This window comes from Medicago truncatula, chromosome 5, assembly GCF_003473485.1.
Source record: "Medicago truncatula cultivar Jemalong A17 chromosome 5, MtrunA17r5.0-ANR, whole genome shotgun sequence".
Taxonomy (NCBI): Eukaryota; Viridiplantae; Streptophyta; class Magnoliopsida; order Fabales; family Fabaceae; genus Medicago; species Medicago truncatula.
In genome coordinates, this window is record NC_053046.1 from 1849027 (window position 1) to 1872444 (window position 23418).

The window sequence follows — 23418 nt, forward strand, 5'->3', positions numbered from 1 at the left end:
TTTTGAGATTATAAGAAGATCAAAGTAGAGATGTTTAATTTAGATGTGTATTTAAGTGTACTTTTTTTTAATCAAGGAGGAAGATGATGAAGATATTCATATGACTTATGAATTTCTTTATCTTTTTAATTAAAAATATTTTAACAAATAAGGTTATTAATAAAACTATTATTTCAGCATCCTTTCAACAAAAAAAAAAAAACTATTATTTCAGCATTTTTATAATAAAAAAAATGAAAAAAGGACTTATGTGTTACAAAAACATAGTCTATATCAAGAGATAATAGGAAAAATAATTCATTATAGTTTTGATAATCAAATATGAAAATTTATAATTTGATACAAACTAATCATAATTTGAGATATATAATAAGATTGTTTTGATGGTTGAAACTAATGATTTAAGATATATATCAAAATTGCTATGAAAAAAATATGCAATGACCAAAAACAAATTTAAACGTTATTAAATAATAGTAATGAATTTAAACTTTATTAAAATAATGAATTTTCAATTTAAACAAAATTTTAATACAAAGGATTTATGACAGGATTTATAGTGTAATTTTGCCATAAATAAATTGGAATAAATATGTTGTTGAAATAGAAGTAAGAAAAAGTCAAACAGGAGAAAGGGAATAAATATAGTGTGAAAGGCAACACGATAACATTAGTGATGTGTTTAATCTGATGGTTCAAAAAAGTTAGTCTACGGTGGAACATATTGAGCAGGTACACGGTACATACCATTCCACAATTTGCACACATGACATGTGGCGCATTATTATTGGATGTAGGATAACTTCATCGAAAAAATCAATTGAACAACTTCACCATAGAATTTCCCTAATATCATATCCTTACGTCATCTATAAATAAAGTTTGTATTTGCATCCGGTCCAAAGGAAAAGGTTTGAATCTCCAAGAAAATCTAGGGTCTCACAAGACTTATGAATCTTACAGTGTGTACTGATAAATAAACATAAAGTACCCCTCAAATATAAATATATATATATATATATCCCCTCCTTGCTGATCAAAGATTTCCAAATAAAACCTTAATTATATGAGATTCCACGAATTTGGATTAGTGGTATTCTAAAATCCCATGACACCTAAGTTCTGAAAACGCGTTATGAAACAGGGGACTGAATTGTGTCACTTAATCCAATTCTTTATTATTGCTCCATAAACATTGCGCCAATCCATTCCCATAATTTCAAGTTCAAAAGTGGTCACACACATGTCACTCTAACATTAATTACCATGCTCTTAATTTCACTTTCAATCAACATTTAATATACAATATAAAAATCTCATCCGTGCTAAATTGCACATAAGCATTTTCACAATTAAATAAACTAAGTAAAAAAAAAAAGTGTAGCAGCACATACAAACACAAATTTTGTGCACCTACGAGGAAACTCACTTCCAAAGAGTTTCACCTGAAAGCTAGGTACGCACAATCACAATATCTATAAATACCTTTCTATGGCATAGACAAAATTTCTCACTAGAAAGTAACAATATCAAGTACCAACTAACATTGACATAAATATATTTCGATAAAAACTATACTTAATTTGCATGAACAATGTCTTCAAGTGGTGCTGCTAGTTCTGCATACAGAGGAGTCCGTAAGAGAAAATGGGGTAAATGGGTTTCCGAAATTCGCGAGCCCGGCACCAAAACAAGAATCTGGTTAGGAAGTTTCGAGACACCAGAGATGGCAGCGGCTGCATACGACGTAGCTGCCTTGCATTTCAGGGGACGTGAAGCCAGGCTCAATTTCCCGGAACTTGCAAACACTCTTCCTCGTCCTCTAAGCAACAATGCTGACCACATTCGAATGGCAGCACATGAAGCCGCCTTGAGGTTGAGAGCCAACACCAACATGTTGGCGCCACTAGATAACAACAGTGGAACAGGCTGCTCAGCCAGTTCCACTGATGCGGTGGCGCCTCTGAGGGTCAGACTCTCTCCAAGTCAAATTCAAGCGATTAACGATTCGCCTATGGATTCTCCTCCTACATGGATGCAAATGTCACACCCCTTTATGATGGATGATCAAAACATGTTATATGGTAATGGCTATGAATTTGAAGAAAATGAATGGGAAGACATACAACAACACAGTGATTCTCTATGGGATCCTTAACTTGGTACGTAACATACGTAACGTATAACGTATGCTGATCATATAATTAATATACCTATACATCATATTTTCGTATTTTAGTATTTAAATGTTAATTGGATTTTCTACTTATACATTTACGTATTTAATGTATAATGTACTAATAGTTATAACTATTCAATTAATTAAGGTTGTTGATATAAATAGAAGGGTTGGATAGTGTGACACAAAATCCACTTGACTCTTGTCTTGTTTTATGAAAATTAGTAGCAAGGGATCAAAGGAATGAGTTTGGTTATATTAATTTTCTTTCTTTGAGGATGAAAGAAACAAGTTAAGGACGGTGGTGAGGATTGATAATTATTGATGATCACCTCATCAGAATTCAGAAGTGGTTATGGCATAAAATTCCATTTGTTATACCATTTGTGTTGTTAGATAAGGAAGTATTTTTTGGAGGGACCCATAAATTTAACTATTTTTGGGTAGGTGTATGGCTAGATTTATTTAGAGTTTATTTATAATGGGTGATACTCATGATATTTATTTGTATACACAAATGGGGCACAAAGTCTGTTTTTTATAGGCTAAGTGTGTGGTGTGATTTATTTTATTAATATTAAATAAATTTTTATTATTATTAAATCAATTAAGATTATTGTATTAGAAGTCCATCTGTCAAGCAGATGAAGCTATTGTTCTGAGATCATTTCTCGTTTGATTATTTGATCTCCTTACTCTTTATTACTTTTGATTATTAATATTATTATTATAATATTCCGTATTTAGTATGAGTGGAAATTAATTAATTTTTTAGTTACTTTGTTTTTTTTTTTTTTTGTTACAAGAGTTAAAACAGAAACGGAAAAGAAAAAACTAAGGCTTAGAGAAAGAACTTTCATGGATTGAAATCCACAATAAGATTAGAATATGTTTGGAAAAGCTTCATGGACACCTATAATTGTGACCAACATAGCAAATTAGTTTTTTTTTTTTTTTTTTTTTTTTTAAATAACATAGCGAATCAGTTTGACACTCCCATTCTATAGCTTAAGACAATTATAGGATCCCATATTTCAACGTGACACAATCAACATAAGTAAAATCTTTTAAGTAATATTACGCTTAATAATTTATTATAAATATTATATTTTATCAATTCAAATCGTTGAATATTGTTATATTATATTAATTATGTTCGTGAACTTAGCTCAGTTGATAGGAATAATCTATAATATATGCAAGATCCAGAATTCAAACACCGGCTACCATAAAAAAATTGTCATACATAACAAATTTAGATAAATCGAATGTGTAGCTATGAGGTAAACAAAAAAAAGTGTAGCTATGAGATCTAAAGTTAACCAATTAACTTTATTTAGACAAATTTACTATGAATCTCCAATTCACCATATTATTTCTACAACATAGTCCAAACCTCTTGTATCACAAAGATTTTTAGACTTTGTTTGCGAGTTTGAAGGAGAAAGAAGGGGAAGACTTTGAGGGATGGAAAATATGAGGGGTGGAAAATATGAGGAGAAGGAAGGGGAAGACTTTGAGGGGTGGAAAATACGACTATCTCATTTAATCGCAGTAACCTATCCGCCAACTTCAACGGTTAATCTCGCAATCTTCTTCAAACGCTAATGGATCCTACGGCTATAACATGTACTCGTTCCTAATACCCGAAAAGCATAAGTGGATTTTTGTTGCTGTGTTAACTAAGGAGGAGGATTCTATAAAAGAATGCAAACCTCACAATGTCCAGATTGTTGTTTCCTTCTTTAACAAAAAAGATGTTGAGAGAAATTGTAAAAAGAAAATGTCTTTGATGATAAGAAATAGAGGTGTTATTTGAAAAGCCATTTGGTTGATAATTTATGGGACAACCATAATTTACAAAGAAAAAATAGATATTTGCACGAAAACCAAAACAATAGAAAGATAAAGTAAAAAATAATGTGAGTATGAGAGAGAAAGTTGTCACAAAATGGATGTTCAAATATCATTTTATGACTAGCATTTAATGGAAAATATTTTTCTAGTGTTTTTTTATTATTTATTAACCAAATTATTCATGATCTACCCAAGAACGCTTAGATGAGATAACGCAGGTATCTTCTAGTTTAACCAACAATATGGTTCGAATTTAGGTTTGAGCATGCATCAGCGCTAAAATTTATAGGGAGAGGTTGACGTTCATTTAGATCTTAAGAGATTAGTCTCCACAATTACACGCTAATGATATTACGCCAAAAAAATTTATTCATGTTTTTTTCAAATTTATAAATTTTTTAAAGTTTATATAGTCGGAAAAGATATATAAGAATTATAAAAAAAATTAAAAAAAATACACCTAATTATTTTCATAAACGGAACGAGTTTAACTGGATTCATGAATTATACATCAAATCTCAATTCGGTACAACGGTAACATTTAATACAAATACATATATTAGATAACATCAACGAGTGTCTCTAGAGTACCCATTAAGAAGACAGAAAAAATGTAATTCGGTCTTTTGTAAATGTAGTTTCAATTCGGTCCAAAATCATTGAACAGATACACTAGGTAGCAATTGGGTGACATTGTGGTTGGTGACATTGATGACATTGGCCAACCACAATGTCACATGTGGCTTTCTTCTTTTTCTTTCACAAGATTTCTTTCAAAACGGGCGGCCCGACCCTAAACGGGCCGGGCCAAAAAGCCCGGTTGACAAAACGGGCTTGAAATATACTACCCGAGCCCGGCCCTACACGGGCCGCGGGCTAAACGGCCCAACCCGTATTAAAAATTATATTTTATTTTATTTTAAAAAAGTACTATAAAACACTGCTATAATTTTTTTATAAATAATATTTTTAATATATTTAAATAATGTCTAGCACAAAAGTAAATTGTAAACATTTTCGTACAAACGTCGTAAACTAAAACGACGAGGAAAATGATTTTAAATAAATTAGATATGTTATGGTTATAGATATTTATACATTCGATCTTTAAAACTATAAATAACGAAATGAATAAATATAATTTTATATTACATTTATATTTGTGTTAATTCATTGAATTTTCACTTTTGTTTTTTACTTTAAGTAAATAAATTTATTTATTTTTTGTTATGCGGGCTAACGGGCTACCCGCGGCCCATTCGGGCTAGTCCTAACGGATACCGGGCTTTTAAGGGTCGGGCTAAAAAGCCCTATTAAAATTCGGGCTCAATATTTTAGGCCCAAGCCCTATATTTATTCGGGCTAAACGGGCCGGCCCGACCCGTTTTGACAGCTCTACCTAGGGTTGGCAATGAACCGAACCAACTCGACAATAGTTCAGAACTCAATTCGACAATTAACTCGTTGAACTTGGTTCATGAACCAAATGAGCTGAACTTGAGCTGAAAATTAAGTTCGTGAAATAAATGAGCTGAACTTGAGATGTATATAGTTCGGCTCGGTTGGTTCATAAGCTGGCTCGATAATCGATAATATAAATATTTTTTTGATAATATCTATATTAGTTTAGAAAAATTAATAAAAGTACAAGATTATTACAAGCTTCCTCTAAACGAGCCGAACGAGTTGTTCGTGAACTTTAAACGAGCCGAACTCGAGTTAAAAAAAGGGTTCGTATCGAACTCGAGTCGAGTTTCGAGCCGAACCAATTCTTATCGAGTCGAGTCGAGCTCAGACAGGTTTGGTTCGACTCGACTCATTTCCAGCCCCCCCCCCCAGCTCTACCTAAGTAGTATCCAAAATTGAACAGGTACACTTCAGTTTTTCTTGGGCACAATTTGGAAGGAAAAGAGTTTTCTGTCATGGCATTTCGTAGAGCATTTTCATCTTCCTCTCAATTCCACAAAAACCTCAATCTCAACCCCAAAGACACCACTCTCTCTCACCATTCCGAACACCGCAGATTCGAAGAAATCATTGAACTTTTCTGTCAACAAAACCGCCTCAAAGAAGCCGTTGATTACCTCCACCGCATCCCCCAACCCTCACCTCGTCTCTACTCCACTCTCATAGCCGCTTGTCTCCGTCACCGAAAACTTGAACTCGGAAAAAGGGTCCATGCCCACACCAAGGCTTCTAACTTTATCCCTGGCATTGTCATTTCCAATCGTTTGATTCATATGTATGCCAAATGTGGTAGTTTGGTTGATGCCCAGATGCTGTTTGATGAAATTCCTCAAAAGGATTTGTGTTCTTGGAATACTATGATATCGGGTTATGCTAATGTGGGGAGGATTGAACAAGCTAGGAAACTGTTTGATGAAATGCCGCATAGAGATAATTTTTCTTGGAATGCTGTTATATCGGGTTATGTTAGTCAGGGTTGGTATATGGAAGCTTTGGATTTGTTTAGAATGATGCAGGAGAATGAGAGTTCTAATTGTAATATGTTTACGTTATCGAGTGCTTTGGCGGCGGCTGCTGCTATATCGAGTTTGCGTCGTGGTAAGGAAATTCATGGGTACTTGATAAGGAGTGGGTTGGAGTTGGATGAGGTGGTTTGGACTGCTCTTTTGGATTTGTATGGAAAATGTGGGAGTTTAAATGAAGCTAGGGGTATTTTTGATCAGATGGCTGATAAAGATATTGTTTCGTGGACTACTATGATTCATAGATGCTTTGAAGATGGAAGAAAGAAAGAGGGATTTTCTTTGTTTAGAGATTTGATGGGGTCGGGTGTTAGACCAAATGAGTATACATTTGCTGGTGTTTTGAATGCATGTGCTGATCTTGCGGCTGAACAAATGGGAAAGGAGGTTCACGGGTACATGACACGAGTAGGGTATGACCCATTTTCGTTTGCTGCGAGTGCTCTTGTCCATGTGTACTCGAAGTGTGGGAACACTGAAACTGCAAGAAGGGTGTTCAACCAGATGCCTCGCCCAGATTTGGTGTCATGGACTTCTCTAATTGTTGGGTATGCTCAGAATGGTCAACCCGACATGGCTCTTCAGTTTTTTGAATCACTACTTCGATCGGGTACAAAGCCTGATGAAATTACATTTGTTGGGGTTCTTTCTGCATGCACTCATGCTGGATTAGTAGATATAGGGTTGGAGTATTTCCATTCAGTGAAGGAGAAGCATGGATTGGTGCATACTGCAGATCATTATGCATGTGTTATTGATTTATTGGCACGATCTGGACGATTCAAAGAGGCAGAGAATATTATTGATAACATGCCCATGAAGCCTGATAAATTTCTCTGGGCATCCTTACTTGGAGGATGTAGAATTCATGGGAACATTGAACTAGCTGAAAGAGCAGCAAAAGCATTATTTGAGTTAGAACCAGAGAATCCAGCTACCTATATCACCCTGTCTAATATATATGCTAATGCTGGTCTGTGGACTGAGGAAACCAAGGTTAGAAACGATATGGACAATAGAGGAATAGTAAAGAAGCCAGGTAAGAGCTGGATTGAGATTAAAAGACAAGTGCATGTTTTCTTAGTAGGAGATACATCGCACCCCAAAATAAGTGATATACATGAATACTTAGGAGAACTCTCGAAGAAAATGAAGGAAGAAGGCTATGTTGCAGACACAAACTTTGTGCTACATGATGTGGAAGAGGAGCAGAAAGAGCAAAACATTTTTTACCACAGTGAGAAGCTTGCTGTTGCCTTCGGAATAATTTCAACTTCACCAGGAACTCCAATCAAGGTTTTTAAAAATTTAAGAACTTGTGTGGATTGTCACAACGCAATGAAATATATATCAAAGATTGTTCAAAGAAAAATAATAGTGAGAGATTCAAATAGGTTTCATTGTTTTGTGGATGGTAGTTGCTCGTGCAAAGACTATTGGTAGTAGTACACTACAATAGGAGCTTTGTTTAGCATTGAATACATCACTACGTTCAGTGTGTCAATGTAGAAGAAAACACAGCCTTAGACAGTTGCATCGATCAACTTTGCTTGCCTTCTTTCCCTTTCATTTGAACTGTGTTGCTTTCAAGTGGAAGTGATTGTTGGAAAAATACACGCTCACCTGTGCCGGGTGGAATGCTTGTGCAGGAAGATGTTAGTAGAGGTCATGGGTGGTTAATGGTTATTCTGTTCACCTTTGGTAGTGCGGGAAAAGGTAGGAAGACGTGAGTCACAGTTCATGTCAATTATTATCATCCTTTGCTGAGTCGGTCTTAGAGCATGCATTATAATATCAGTAGATGGGCATGCTATCACAAAATGGGGATACATCTCTTGATTAGAAAGCTAACTTAACGAGTCAAACTCTTACTGATGTGCATTGTGTCCTGAACTCAACTAAAATATACGGGTAATTTGATGGCGCCTTTTAAGGTGAAAGTCCGACTAAGTCCCTCACCCATGTACCATCAAATTTGTTTGTACGATACAATACATATATGGCTGAGATTTTCATTGTCACTTGGTACTCCCAGTTAAAGAAAATGTGGCTTTTCTCCCCCTCATTGTTGTTTTCTTAATTTTGAGAACATTGTGATGCTTTCAAATTGCACTCCAGCTCCATTGTCACCTCTTGATAAGGTTGTGTAGCCCCAAGGTAAAGGATCTACAACGGTTGTTGGCCGTGTGAGGTGACAACAAATGTCAGTCGTGTATTCATGCGCTTTGGAACCTCAAAGATGAGGTTTACGACGTTGTTTTGGTCGTCATCTTCCACAGCACCTTTGCTAAGAGTAAAACTTTCGTTCTCTCTAGCATGATCCCTAATCATGTGGTCATAAATTTGGGACTGGATTATCACTCTGTGTTTTGGTTTTTGTTGCTTGGCCGTATTCAAAGATCCGATTATTTCACAAATCATTATTATTGGATTTATTTAATTGTACTCTCAGTTTTGAGTGACCCTAATTTCATGTTTATGTGCGCATTTGTGGTGTTATATTATTTTTATGTAATTTATTTACATATGCTCGCTATAGAAATAAACCCCCTATACATAATTTCATGGACATCCCTATAAGGTCACCCACGGATTTTGCTTCCTTTTCCTTCAAACTTTTATGCCTAGAACATTGTAAATTTGTAACTGTGTATGTAGTTATACTTCTGGTTGTTATTCTGGTTCATTTATATAAATACACACACCCACAATTCTTTTTATTCTATTTTTCAAGCTTTGGTGAAGAACTACTTTCCTTGCTTCCCACTGTGATCCATTATTCTTTCCTTTGTGTTTTTGAAGAGACGGATATATAGACAAAGCCTCTGTTGCAAAATAGCAACAAAAAGTGAACACTATTTGTGCATGTGGCCACTGTAATGTGAAAAGTAATAGAGTGGCCTAAGGAAGTTCAACTAGGTATAAACTAATTTCAACTAGGTAACACTAGCAGCAGTTAATGCTTATTTGCTTCAAACCCCTAATTCAAATCCTATGGAATATCGAGTCCAGTAATTAACTTTGCGCGCAGGAAGACAAGGGAAAAGTGGACGTTCAGTTGATAGCCAACCCCTCAGGCTCAGAGTCCAGTTACCTTTTGGCTTGTAATCTCTAATATTATTCTTATACGATGCAATTGAAATAAACTTTTTTGTCCTCAATGTATGCCACACGGAAACTTAATGCTGCCTTTGGGGAGGATTGTGCTCTTCATGTCTAAAGGTTTGGCTTCATAGTCCATAGCCTCGGCCAACTCAAACAATTGCAATCCTTTGGACAGCCTGGATTTAATACTAGTTGGCACTTGGCAAGTTGTAGAAGCTCTATTAGAGTTGTAAGAGACACGAAAAATGGAAAAGGTCGCATTGAAATTCTTGTGCGACTAGAGCTAGTGAGTAAAATATTCATTGTTGGCACCAAGCTTGGAATTGGAAGTGGTATGGAACTGATGTAGAGCAGTTAATCTTCTATGGCATTGAGTCAGGACAGAGATTAAATTGTATAGTTATTTTATTGTGTTTAAGAGTGAAGCAATATTCACTTTATGTATATATTAGAATGCCACATTTCTGGTTACGATAACAATAAAAGTCCCTTGCTCTATTGTGTTTCATTGGTATACAATAGTTTAGATACCACGTAGAGCTGTCAAAATGGGCCGGGCCGTAAGGGCCGGCCCGAAAGCCCGAATAATTGGAGTCCGAAATTGAAGAGGGCTTTTTAGCCCGGCCCGTAAAAGCCCTTGGCCCGTTAGGGCTAGCCCGTCCGGGCTGCTCGGAAGCCCGCAAAAAATACAACTGTTTTTTTTTTTTTTTGGTCTGTGTGTGTGAGAGACTGATACGGGCCCGGGCTGGCCCGTTAGCCCGGCATATTTATGTATGTTCCGTACTTAAAAGAATGGAAAAGGGAAGAAAAAAATACGGGTCAGGGCCGGCCCGGGAGCCCGTATAGGGCCGGGCTCGGGCTCATTATTTGCAGCCCATATTCAAACCGGGCTTTTTAGCCCGGCCCTTAAAAGCCCTTGGCCCGGCCCGGCCGGACCGCCCGTTTTGACAGCTCTAATTACCATGTGCATTGAATTCCATTTAAAACGAAAGAGGGATGTGTTAGTGTATGGTAAGCAAATTATATAAAGTATAAGAAAAATGTTGAATTCCAACATGGTTTAACCATAATAATGTGCAATACAACACTCATTCAGTACCAATCTCAATTTGCAGTCCAATGATCGAAAACCTAAGTAGGCTCAAATTTAAAAAATTTGACATAAAAGACGTCTTATGATGATTCCTGCTATGCTAATTGATTTGCTAGAAGTAGAGCATATTTAATATGATTGATATCTATTGTCAATATATATAACTTCACAAACTGAATGTTTGAATTAACTAACTTCTAACATGGTCAGTGTTCACACTTGTAGCCCCGATTTTTATTTTTATTTTATAATACACCCCTCCACATAAAATCTCTCTTGGTCTAAAAATACATAATTCCTAGTTGACATTAACAATGAGACTCTGGGGTTAGTCATCAATCATCCTTCTCATTCTGGATCAATTGCCTATAGCTAAGCATTATTCGATTTCGATAAAATTGTACGTATTTATTTGTGATGGCACTTGCGAGGTCTGAACTCTGTTGAATTAGTTGTTGATGTTTTTGTAAGTTAGATAAGATTTTATTCATAATATCAACAACACTTTCATTCTGGCATTGTAAATGATTTTTGCTTTTTTTCTTGATAATCAGCCTGAAAATGGAGATGATCCAGCAAAGCAGTCAAAGAAAAAAGGAGAACCAGAAACAAAAGGAGAACAAACCCGCAAAAAGACTGGGAAGTCTAATGTTACTGTGCTGGATGCGTAAGAGTTTTTATTGAATAAACTATAATATCAGTTGCATTGCTCCCTTTATTTGCAAAATTTCATTTAAGATCTGCATATCATATCATGATTCTCACTATGCCATGAATTTCTATAAGAGCGTAGGAAACCCATTATGCGGATTTCATTAATGTTCGTGATACTTTTATGCAATTGTTTTCGCCTCTCTGTTTTTTCTTTTCCTGTATCTTTTGATGGTGAAGATATTTCTCTTTTATGAGAAAAAAAAAAAATATATCATTTTTAGACTAATTTAAAAATGTGAGATTATGAACATAGAAATACATACCATGTACATGCTTGACCTCAATCACCACAATATCTGTTACACTAACTAATTACCAAGAACTAGAAGAACAAGTACAATTGAGTTGATATCTATTGTCCAGATAAACACCAACACCCTCAAACTTCTCGGTGCATGACATACTCAATAGTTGGATGGTGAATAAATTTAAGAGCTACTACTGTCAAGAGGCCGATGCTTGGCCACTGTGGTGGCGTTGGATTGCTTATGGATGGATCAGATGAGAAGATTTTCTACAACTCTAGTACAACTGTTGGAGTGTTACTCCTTAAGATCAGTCATCGAAGGGCTGCTATTTCGCAGTCCAATGAAGATTTGTCTTTACCCCTCTCCTAATGCTGGTTTCCTTAGACTGTAGACTGTGTTGTGATTACTCATGGGGCTAAAGCGGTTTGTGGGAGTTTAGTTTGCAGTCATAATAGAAATTTTTCGGTTTGGTTATGTGAATTCTCGTGGTGCTTGTACCCTCGCAATGGCTGAGTTATGGGCTATGCTTAAGAGGCTGAAGTTAGCTTTTGTGCGTCGTTATCACACAATTGATTAAGAGGAATATATGAACCTGGAGACGTTGAATCAACGTGTGAAAGCTCTCTATTGGATTCTTTCCCTTCTACTATTGTTCGTTCATTAACAAATAGCTAGTACACTTGTAAACTTTCCTGATTGATGGAAGTTGTTATTCTTTTTATCATATTTATAGAAATTTGTTAAATTTCAATATTAATGTTTTGAAATTGAAAAAATCTAATTGTTGTGCACTTTCAAAATTGTCATGTGGAATGTCTTGAAATATATGCATTTGATGTCTCATGCAACCTAAAATTTAGGGTGAAACAATGCCACCAGGGATAACTCATTTAGGGGATAGCTAATTTTTAGTTGGACCCAAATCCGTTTAAGCTTTAGGAGCGTACAAATGATCAACTCAATGGTTTTTTTGGGTTTAAAGAAAGCTTGTAAGAACTCGGAACCCTACAAATGATTAATTTTGACACGTGTCACTCCATCAAATTCAATCGCAGTCTTCCATCACTACCAGATCAACGACTGTCGCCATCATGCACTTCAAACTCCTACACGCCATATCACTAATCTGCGTGCCAGATTAGCTCCAAACAAACAGTAATAGTTGAGTATCCAATAAAAACCAACCGCCAACATCATAACCTATTCACCTCTTGCTTGATTTCAAAATTCACAAAATCAGCACTATATAGTTCACTATTTTCGGTGCTTTAAACTCATCACTCGCAAAGCAAAGTAAAACAACAAGTCTCAATGTTGATTTTCATTTCAATTCGTTTTTGACATTGACAACGAGAAAATGGGGTTAAGTTTATTTCAACCAAGGAGGAATAATAAAAAATTTCTAATTGGATTTCGAAAAAAAAAAAAAAAAAAAAAAAAAAAAAAAAAAGGAAAGTTCTAATTGATAAGCATTATGAAGAGAAGCAACGTGCATGTTTTGATTTAAAAAGTTGAAGAGTTGTTGATTGTGCTTAAAAAAATGTTTCGTTCTTGAGTTGTGTCATATTTCTTAATGTTTAAATCAAATAGAATGATGTTCTTTTTTTTAGTAATAAGCTTCATCTTCTCATGTTTCTTACTATTCATATGTATTTTTCAAATTTAAGTAACAACATAGACACCCCCAATGGATCATTCTTTTTCAATGTCATCCAAACTCTACTTTCTCAATTGCTTTTTCAAGTTTCAAGTTTGAGTTCTAAACATATATATATATATATATATATATATATATATATATATATTTTAAAACAAGTCATATGTTTCTTTTTCAATATCTTTCAAACTCTACTTTCTCAATTGCTTTTTCATGTTTCTATTTATACCTCTAAATAGTACAGTCTATGCATTTCTACAACACTGCATCTCTCCAATGTGTTTTGTTTTTAGTACTAGTATGTTAATGTTAATTACACAACAATATGAAATGAGATGGAATTATGGGAGGGTTAATTTATAGTGGGAAGGACGCGTGTTGATTATTACTCTCTTTATCGTCGAGTTTAATGATAAAATTATTTTATTAATTATAGTTAATGTAGAATTAAGTGAAATAAAATTCAATAAATAAGAGTATATTAATCAAAATAGAAATTAAAAATACTCAAATCAATGAAAGATGAACTAGTTTTTTTCCCTTATATTAGGCCTTGAAATGCATAATAATCCATATATAGTAATATAAATTCCCTCAAAAAAAATATATAGTAATAGAAATAGTTAATAAAATATAGTAAAGTAAGGTGGGTTGGCCCAACATAAACAAACAAAATAAATAAATAGAGCGCAGCGTATTGCAATTGCAATTAGGTCAAAAAGAAAGTGTCGAAGATGGAGGAAGGGTTTTGTGCTGTTGTGAATGTTCGTCAACAACATGTTTCTGAACTGCGTACTTTGTTTCATTTGGAGCAGGTCAGCGTTTCGAACCATCTCGGTATCCTTGAAAAGATTCGGAGAATCAAATACAACATCGATGAAGGTTTGTCTTTCTGTTTCAATAGCATATCTGATGCTGCGAAAGTTGTCAATCTTATAACGGGCATACTTCCTGCCCTGGTTCAGTGGAACAAGATTGATCCATACCTTTTTTCTGTTGAAATCGTCCCAATTTGCTGCGGGGATTTGATTATTCTGCCTAGTAATATTGCTGCTTCTTTAGGTCCAAATATTGGTCCTATTGTTATTTGTACTAGGGTTGCCAGAACATTTACTTTGCTTGATCCATTTACCTTGACCCGCTGTTTCTTAAAGGCTGATCGTTACTGGGATGCACCCTTCACGCCTTCATTCTCTAGGCATCAGTTAGTGGAATATGTTGTTCTCGGTATCGAGAAATTAGATGAGGAGGAGGAGGAGGAGGAGGTGGAGGAGAATAAACAGAAGAATAAGATTTTTGGATATGCTGATGCTGCTGCTGCCAAAAAATATCGTTTAGCTAATGCCATAGTTGCTCGTGTGAAAGATATTGGAAATAATAATCACACAACTTTTCAAATCAGGACTCATCTTAGTCGTATTTTAAAACCTGGTGACCATGCTCTTGGTTATGACCTGCCTGAAGGAGATCCCATTTTGATTACCAAGATTAGTTTTGCTAAAGAGGAGAATGGTAGAGTTATTCCTGTTCAGGATAAGTGGGAATCTGATTATCAACTCTTCTTAAAAGATTTACAACAAGACCCTAAACTCCTCTTCGACCGAAATCCAACCAACTGCCATCCATCTGGCCCACCCATCAGATCCCCTTTTAGAAGACCTTTTTATCCATTGGAGGATTTGCTTGATGGATGATCTACTTTTCATTTATTAGGTTTTTTCTATTTGCTGTTTCTGTTTCTGTTTCATGTTTATATTTATTCCGATAACAAGAACAAATACTTAAAAGGTTCTTTTCACTTACTTTGTTGCAATTTACAATTTCTGTTTGATATTTATGTTTATTAGAACAATTTCTGTTTGATATTTATGTCCATCAATTATGAGATTGCTGAATTTGCTGATTGCATTTAGATGACATTTTGAGATGTTCAGTTATATCATTATAGGCTACTCAAGTTGTTACAACACGAGCTTGAAAATTATTGTCTCAAACCCCTTCGCAATCTCTCTTTTTTTTTTTTTTTTTTAATGTTGTCATGTGACTGAAAGGTCACGGGTTCAAGTCCCGGAAATAACCTCTTGTGTAAAAACAGAATAAGGGTGCGTACAATACATCAAATGGTGGGACCACTTCCTGGACCCTGCGGATGCGGAAGCTTTAGTGCACCGGATTACCGTTCTTTATACAATCCTGTCTCAAAGCCTTAGGGATGCAGATTTTGCAGCAAAACTGGCTGGTTTATACATGATCATCTGAAACTAAGTGAATAACGTTTTTTTTTTTCTTTTGAAGTGGAAGGTATTAGTTAAATAAAAAAAGGAGAATGCCTTTTACCACGAATACTTTTACAACGAAAAACAAGAATAGTACTACCAACTGCCGTTTTTTCCGTCAAAAACATCTTTCTATGTTTTTTTTAATATTAAAATAGATTTATTATGATTAAATTGCAAAGGTTCGTGAATCCCGTGGAAAAGCAATTCGTTGTAAATAGCACAACTCATAAAAAAAATATGAATCCTTACAAATGTAGCAACAAAATCCTGGGGACAGATCCCATCCAAGACTTAGAACCAAGAAGCCTACAAAGTACAAATGTTTTTACATCTCTTCATAAAAGCAACATGAAAATTGCTGCTCTTCTCGCTTTCAAAATTGTTTATTCCTTTAAAAACTAGTTACAAACTCGGTTCAATAACGTATTCGATAAAAAAAAAATTGAAAGAAGATATGTTAAAATGACGGAACATTCATAAAATATGTATAGGCTGATTAAGAGAGCATATAATCAGTTTATGAGATTAGGAATTGACATAATATTTAGGATGAAAACAATTGGAACCAATAAAGGAACCAATGATGTGTGAATTTACATATTATCCAAAATTATAAAAAAGAGTGTTGTTGTTATAGAGTTACCAAAAAATGATTGATACCCATATTTACATCAAATGAAATCAAACAAACAAGTAGCATCGGTGAGTGAAGATAATGTAGTCTAGGATTAGAGTTAAGGTGATCTGTTGAAAATGCGGATCATGAACACCAAATCTTTATTTGGAAACGACTTGAACGTGCATATTTTTAGGTGGCTTCTCTAGATCAAAAATTAACTTATCACCTACCTCTAAAATATGTTCTCGACAAAATTTGAACCATTGGCCACCTAAGTATTTTTTGTAACTTGCTCTCTTTGTCGTTATCAAGCGACACTTATACCTTTTTTGAGCTTGTTTGTCGATGAGTGTGATTGTTTTTCGTGTTCCTTTTAGAAATGTCATTGATATCTCATTTGAGAAGTGCTAGGTACAAAACAAATTCCAATGTTAATTAGAAGTTATATATATGTACATTTCTAAAACATTTACCAAAGCATTATAGAGATTTACTGTAGGAAAAGAGCATGTTTTATTTTGTTCATGATATTAATTGAAACCAATGAAGGAACCAACAATGTGCAAATTTACGTTACATAATAGTTAGGTTTATAAAAGAGATTGCAAGTTTCATAGACTAACCAAAAAGGGATTTTTTGTCAATATTTACATCAGACAAAATGAAAGGAACAAATGACATCCCAAAGTCAAGATAGTTTACGACTACAGTCCAAAGCGATACGTCAAAATAGTAGAAGTTCAAATAGTTCAACAACAAATATCTACTTTGGAACAACTCGAATTTGCAAGTTCTTATGTGACTTTTCGAGATCAAAGATGAGCTTACCACCTTCTTCCATCACTCGTTATCTGCAGAAATTGAATCACTGCCCACCCAAGTAATTTTCATAGCTTGCTCTATCAGCGGTAATGAGGTGACAGTTATACTGTCTCTGTGTCTGGCCATCAATGAGAGTGATTGTTTTGTGCTTTCCTTTCAGAATTGTTCTTGACACCTCGTTTGGGAAATGCTAAACAGGAAAATAACTGCAATATTAGTCTAATGCATATTTACATGGATAAGATATACACGAATATAAACATATAATTTATAAAATAAAGGTAGCATAACTGATTTTAAGCTAAAGAAAATGTAGCATGACTTCTAATTTATCTTCCTATAAAGTCTAGATAAATGTATGCATGTACATTATATGTACCCTGTTGACCAATTAACATTGTTGAAACAAATGGAAATTAAGTATCACTTTCGCATGTGCATATATAGCTAGCACGATTTGACATTGATGTCTTCAAACATCTGGTGCAACTCTCATAATACAATCCAAACTGGTTAGGATTGAATTTAGTTGTTTTCCAAATAGTGATGCAGTATGTTTCATAACACAAATTATGCACATGAAATAAAGAATAATGCAATATGTATTTTTAATTTGTACGTAAAAAAACTCAAAGCATGTTTGTGCATAAAAAAAAGCAAACATTGACTAAGTTTATTAATTCAACAATTGGTCTAACCTGAGACAGTTTGGAAAAATCGATGTACGAAGAACGTTGAGAAGAAGTCGAACTCTGACTTAAGTTTTAACTGAAGTTTTGACTATGAGCTTGAGAAGTGTTAAGGTCACGACAACAATTCAAGAAACATGGTCAAAAAACAATCAAATCGGATTGTGAAATAATAAGTTACTCTAACATTGTATGGTGAAAAAATAATGCAAACTTACTAAGTCTTAAACTTCTCAACAACCGGATGATGTAGGTCGATGAGCAGCCTCGAAGATGACCAATTGTTACAATATTTGGGTTGTCATTGACTACAAAATGGAAGCAAAGAACTCAAGGTAAATAGACGATAAATGATAAAGCTACGAAGTATTTTCCCATAATGTTACATCAACTATATTCCCACTGCATAAGGAAAGACATATTTCGGGTCATTATCAAACTTATACACAATTCTATCATCTGATGTTGACAAAATAGAAAATAATATCTTTTCTAATTAGCAATGTTTAGTTTTTTTGAATAAGAAAAAGATATGCATAGTTTGTTACGATATAAAGGTGCAATATATATATATATATATATAGATAAGATAAACATAATTTTTTTAGGTATCTATACCTTTTTTGAAGAAAAGACATCTACAATTTTACTTTTAATTAAAATCAAAATTTTATAAAAATTATACGCATTAGTGTAACAAAAAAACAGACACACATAAAATATTACTCTAAACGCTAATATGTGTGTCTGTATATTTGCGAGGTTGAAGAAAGAAAATAAAAATATTTTGTATCATTAAATGATAGCGTGAATAAAAATATTTGTGAGGTTGTTATGATTAAATGATAATTAAATTAAATATATAATAAGTGAAAAAAGATAATAAAATTTCTTTGAAAAAAAGGTAATAAAATTAAATTGAACGTCCTTAAAAAAATTATATGGAACAGCTAAAAAATATTAAATGGAAGAAAAAAACATATTGAAATATAATATTAAAAAATAAAATAAAAGGTTTCCAACGTGAATTGAAGAGAGATGCTTGTGAAATAAATTGTCGAGAAGTAGTTTTTTGAAGTTGCATTCAATAACTTTTGGCCAAAGCTCATTCCATTCAATTTTATACATTAAAAAAATTACATTTTTTAGTAAGTATTTAATTGATATTGTACTTGGCCTAACTTATTCTTAAAAATGTAGAGAAGTTGAAAAAAAAATCCGGATCAAACGGTATCTTAATATCCCACAACGGCGGTGTAGAAGCAACTGAATTTGGGAGAGAAAAATTAGAAAATAGTTAAAAATAAAAAAATTGGAAAACAATCAAAAGTTTTTAAAAATATGAAAATTGGAAAATAGTTAAAAAAATCGGTGAGGTAGCACTCAACCAAGCAATACTAAAAAAAATTATATACATTAGCGTAACAAAAAACAGACAGACGAACGTAAAATATTACTTTAAACGTTAATGTGTGTATATATCCGCGAGGTTAAAGAAAGAAAATAAAAATATTTGGTATCATTAAATGACAGCGTGAATAAAAATATTTGTGAGGTCGTGATGATTAAACAATATTGAAATTAAATATATACGTGATAAAAAGATAATAAAATTCTTTTGAAAAAATAAAATAAAATTAAATGGAACGGTTCAAAAAAATAAAATAATATAAAGTTAAATAAAAAGAAAATATATTTAAATATAATATTAAAAAATAAAATAAAAGGTTCCTAGCGTGAGTTGAAAGAGATGTTTGTGAAATATATTGTCAAGAAGTAGTTTTTTAAAGTAGCATTCAACAACTTTTGGCCAAAGCTCATTCCATTAAATTTTATGCATTAAAAAAATTCCCTTTCTAGTAAGTACTTAATTGATATTGCGTTTGACCTAACTTCTCCTTAAAAATGTAGAGAAAAAAAAACTTGGGTCAAACGGTATCTTAAACTCCCACAACGGCAGTGTAGAAGCAATTGAATTTGGGAGAAAAAAATTGAAAAATAGTTAAAAGTTTTTAAAAATATAAAAATTGGAAAATAGTTAAAAAAAATTGGTGAGGTAGCACTCAACCAAGCAACACTAAAAAAAATTATATGCATCAACGTAACAAAAACATAGACAGACAGACATAAAATATTGCTCTAAACGTTAATGTGAGTGTGTGAATATTTGCGAGGTTGAAGAAAGAAAATAAAAGTATTTGGTATCATTGAAATTAAAATAATTGATAGTGTGTTTGACCTAACTTCTTAAAAATGTAGAGAAGTTGAAAAAAAGTCAAGTCAAACGATACCTTAATCGTCCACAACGGCAATGTAGAAGCAACTGAATTTGGGTGAAAAATTGAAAAATAGTTAAAAGTTATTAAAAATATAAAAATTATAAAATAATTAAAAAAATGGTGAGGGCAAAATGGAAAATGCATCCTAAAAATGATAAGGTGGCACACCCCATCAATAGGAAATTACAAAAATGCCCCTCTTATGGGCAAAATGGTAAAATCATAGGGATTTATATTTTATATATAGTAAGTGTAACGCCCACTTTTATTTAAGTAATTATTTAATCAAGTTTAGACGATTTATATTGTATTTATATAATATATGTGTGAATTTTGATGAATTATGACGATTTAGATGATTTGGATGATTTTTAGATGAGTTATGTGTTTTGATGATTTTATGAGATATGAGACTTATTTTATTGTTTAATAAAATAAGATTTGAAAATAAAAAAAAATATTTAGTTAAGGGTTGTTTTGAGATTTTAGAGAGTTTTGGGGGAGAAAGTGAAATAAGATAAGATATTAAGAGGAGATATAAAAGAATAGACCTAGGTTTTAGAAAACGTTTTGTACGTACGACTGTTTCTAAGAAAGGAGGAAAAAGCCATAGAAGGGAGAATCACCAAGAGAGTGCTGCGATTTTCTTCATTCAAGGTAAGGGTGAGACTAATGATTCAGTAGTATTAATCCTTATAATTCTGATGATCAATTAACGAAGTTAGGATTGAATTAGAAAAGTTATGAAATTAGGGTTAATAGGTGATTTTGATGATCCAATGATGTTAGGTTGTTAAATTGATGCATAAAACGTCCTTTGACCTTAGATTATGAATAGGATGTGTAACGCCCTAGTTGTTATTTATTTTATTTTGAATTATTTGGAGTCTCACATGTGATTTTATATGATTTTTGGTGATTTATGTGGTGTGTGCATTTTAATATATGGTTTAATAAAATAATAATTAAAATTAGTGGGAATTATTATTATTTTAGAAATTAGAGAGTTAATTAGGATTTAATAGAATTAAGGGGAGTTAATGAAATAAAGGGGAGTTATGTATTGGGGAGTTAGGAAAAGAAATAGTCAGAAAAGCAGTTTCACGTACAACAGACAAGTTTTGGGAAAAGGGAGAAGAAGAGCAAGAACAAGAGGGGAGGGTTTAGGAACCGATTGTGCTGTTTAATCTTTCTGCAAAACTAAGGTAAGGGTGAGATTTACTTTCAATAGTATAGATTGTAATTCTGATTTTGATTTAACATGTTTCTGGTAGAAATTGAGAAATTTGGGATTAGGTTTTGATTATTGGTTTTGAATGAAAAAGTGTAGAAACCATAGAATTGAATGGTGGAAAGAGTGGTTAATCAGGTAGGTTAGTGATGGGTTAACGTTTTAATGATAGGGTAATCATATGGTGATGTTTATGGATGATTTTGGAGAGTTTAGGGTTGAGAGATGGAGCCAAGGAGGTTCCCATGGTAGAAAATCGCAGAAAATGTGTAATTTTAGGATGTATGATACTGTCGAAATCATGAGGCGATTCTAGTGATCATGAGGCGATTTTGACAGAAAAATCTGTAATTTCAGCATGTCTGATACTGTCGAAATCATGAGGCGATTCTAGAAATCATGAGGCGATTTTGACAGAAAAATCTGTAATTTTAGTATGTCTGATACTGTCGAAATCATGAGGCGATTCTGGTGATCATGAGGCGATTTTGACAGAAAATGTGTAATTTTAGTATGACTGATGTTGTCTTACCATAAACCCTAAAATGCAATTTTCTTCACTCCAAATGCTTCCAAACTTCTTCCTAAGTGTAGGGACTTTATCCTAAACGTATAGAGATGTTTTTAGGAAAGATATAACGTTGTATAAGGGTCTAATGAGTTCATGAGTGGTCCTTGGGGTAGGGATGGAAGTTGTCTATAAGGGTATAGCCTCTCAATGTATCTAAGCTAATATAATTGATGTTGTTGATTACTAATATCCTTGAGTTGTTGAATTCTGTTTGAACGTTTTGAATGGAGCTTGATGTATGAACATGATTAAGATAAATTGTGCATTTTTCTGGATTGTTGGATTGATTAATGATGAACCATTGATGACTGTGTTGTATGTTTACATTCATTAAATCATACAAGTGTGGAGTTATGGAGAGTTGAGTCATATACATATATATGCATTTGTTGAGTTGTATGTAGATATACACAGGTTGGGTAGTTGCATAGCATCAAAGTGGGAGAGCTTCGGCTCTGGAACGCCTTGTCGTTCAAAGCGGTGGAACACTAGTTGTTCAAAAGCGGTGTTGAGCGGTGAGGACTTAGGTCCTGATGAGAATGCTTTAACCATTCGACAGCGGTGTGGGTCACGGCCCTGAATATGGTACCACATGCATATTTGCATTTATCAAGGAGTCTAGGGTGTTGTTTTAGCGGTGTGGTCATGACCTTTGCATGAGTCGGTGTTGTTGGTTGTAGTTGCCATATTGACGATGATGATGTTGTTTGTTAGATGAAGTATATATTTATACATATATGATGATGATTTGATTTGATGATGATGATGTTGTTTTATGAAGTATATATTTATGAATATATGATGATGAACTGATTATATTTAGGGTGTTAGATTCAATTGACGAATTTTAATATCTATATCTTATTGTTGTGAATCTCACCCCTTCTGCTTGAAAATGTTGCCCTTCCTATGGGTAACTTGCAGGTGATCCTGAGTAGTTGGTGGTGGCTCAAGTGTCTAGGGCTCTGATACATTTGGGATGGGTTTACCTTATTTATGTTTCATTCCTTATGTATCATATTTTGAAACTTGTTGTTGTAGCCCTTTTTAGTGGTTGAATTTATGTTGTTGAGGCTTTTATGCCAAGGATTATCATGGAGAATTAAACAGTTAATGTTGTTGCTCTTAATGCAAATATTCCGCTGCAGATTATTGAGGTTTAATTAAATAGTTTTATATTTCTATTTAAGAAAAATTTGAAAATGTAGTGTGACATGCCCGTTTGGGATTTACTCTGATGTATGTTTAATTATTTAATTACTTTTGGGTAACGGGGTGTTACAGGATGAATTCAGGAATCAAAATTAGGCTTCAAACCATGAGATTAGATGGATTTTTGTAAAAACTGCAATTCTGCCCGAGCTTGTATTCATCGCTCGCCCTCGCGAGTGATGATGTTCATCGCTCGCCCTCGCGAGTGATGATGTTCATCGCTCGCCACGCGAGCCTTTTCCCCTCGTTTCGCGAGTTACAAGTCGTAGCTCGCCACAGCGAGCAGCCTTACTCGCCATAGCGAGCATGACCAGAGAGCATGTTGAATTTCGTAATTTGGACTTTTGAGTTGAACCTTAGATGCTTTTGAGTAC

At 33.8% G+C, this 23418-nt stretch overlaps 3 protein-coding genes across 3 annotated transcripts; all 3 read left to right on the forward strand.

Annotated features, from left to right (window-relative positions):
* Positions 1-1357: 1357 nt before the first annotated feature.
* LOC11437171 (ethylene-responsive transcription factor ERF021) lies at positions 1358-2803 on the forward strand. The gene has a single exon (XM_003610878.3). The coding sequence runs from the start codon at positions 1595-1597 to the stop codon at positions 2156-2158; it is 564 nt and encodes a 187-aa protein (XP_003610926.1). The 5' UTR covers positions 1358-1594; the 3' UTR covers positions 2159-2803.
* Positions 2804-5915: 3112 nt separating this feature from the next.
* On the forward strand, positions 5916-12379 carry LOC11427460 (pentatricopeptide repeat-containing protein At4g37170). Its single transcript, XM_024783531.2, has 3 exons — positions 5916-7821; positions 11278-11390; positions 11801-12379. Exons 1-3 carry the CDS (start codon positions 5959-5961, stop codon positions 11802-11804), a joined length of 1980 nt encoding a protein of 659 aa, XP_024639299.1. The 5' UTR covers positions 5916-5958; the 3' UTR covers positions 11805-12379.
* Positions 12380-14017: 1638 nt separating this feature from the next.
* On the forward strand, positions 14018-15221 carry LOC11440943 (60S ribosomal export protein NMD3). Its single transcript, XM_003610881.4, has one exon. The coding sequence runs from the start codon at positions 14077-14079 to the stop codon at positions 15034-15036; it is 960 nt and encodes a 319-aa protein (XP_003610929.1). The 5' UTR covers positions 14018-14076; the 3' UTR covers positions 15037-15221.
* The last annotated feature ends 8197 nt before the right edge of the window (positions 15222-23418 follow it).

Coding starts and splice junctions, on each gene's coding strand:
- LOC11437171 (XM_003610878.3), top strand. CDS start 1,595: ATGTCTTCAAGTGGTGCTGCTAGTTCTGCATACAGAGGAGTCCGTAAG.
- LOC11427460 (XM_024783531.2), top strand. CDS start 5,959: ATGGCATTTCGTAGAGCATTTTCATCTTCCTCTCAATTCCACAAAAAC. Junction 7,822..11,277: donor CACCAGGAACTCCAATCAAG/GTTTTTAAAAAT, acceptor CTTGATAATCAG/CCTGAAAATGGAGATGATCC.
- LOC11440943 (XM_003610881.4), top strand. CDS start 14,077: ATGGAGGAAGGGTTTTGTGCTGTTGTGAATGTTCGTCAACAACATGTT.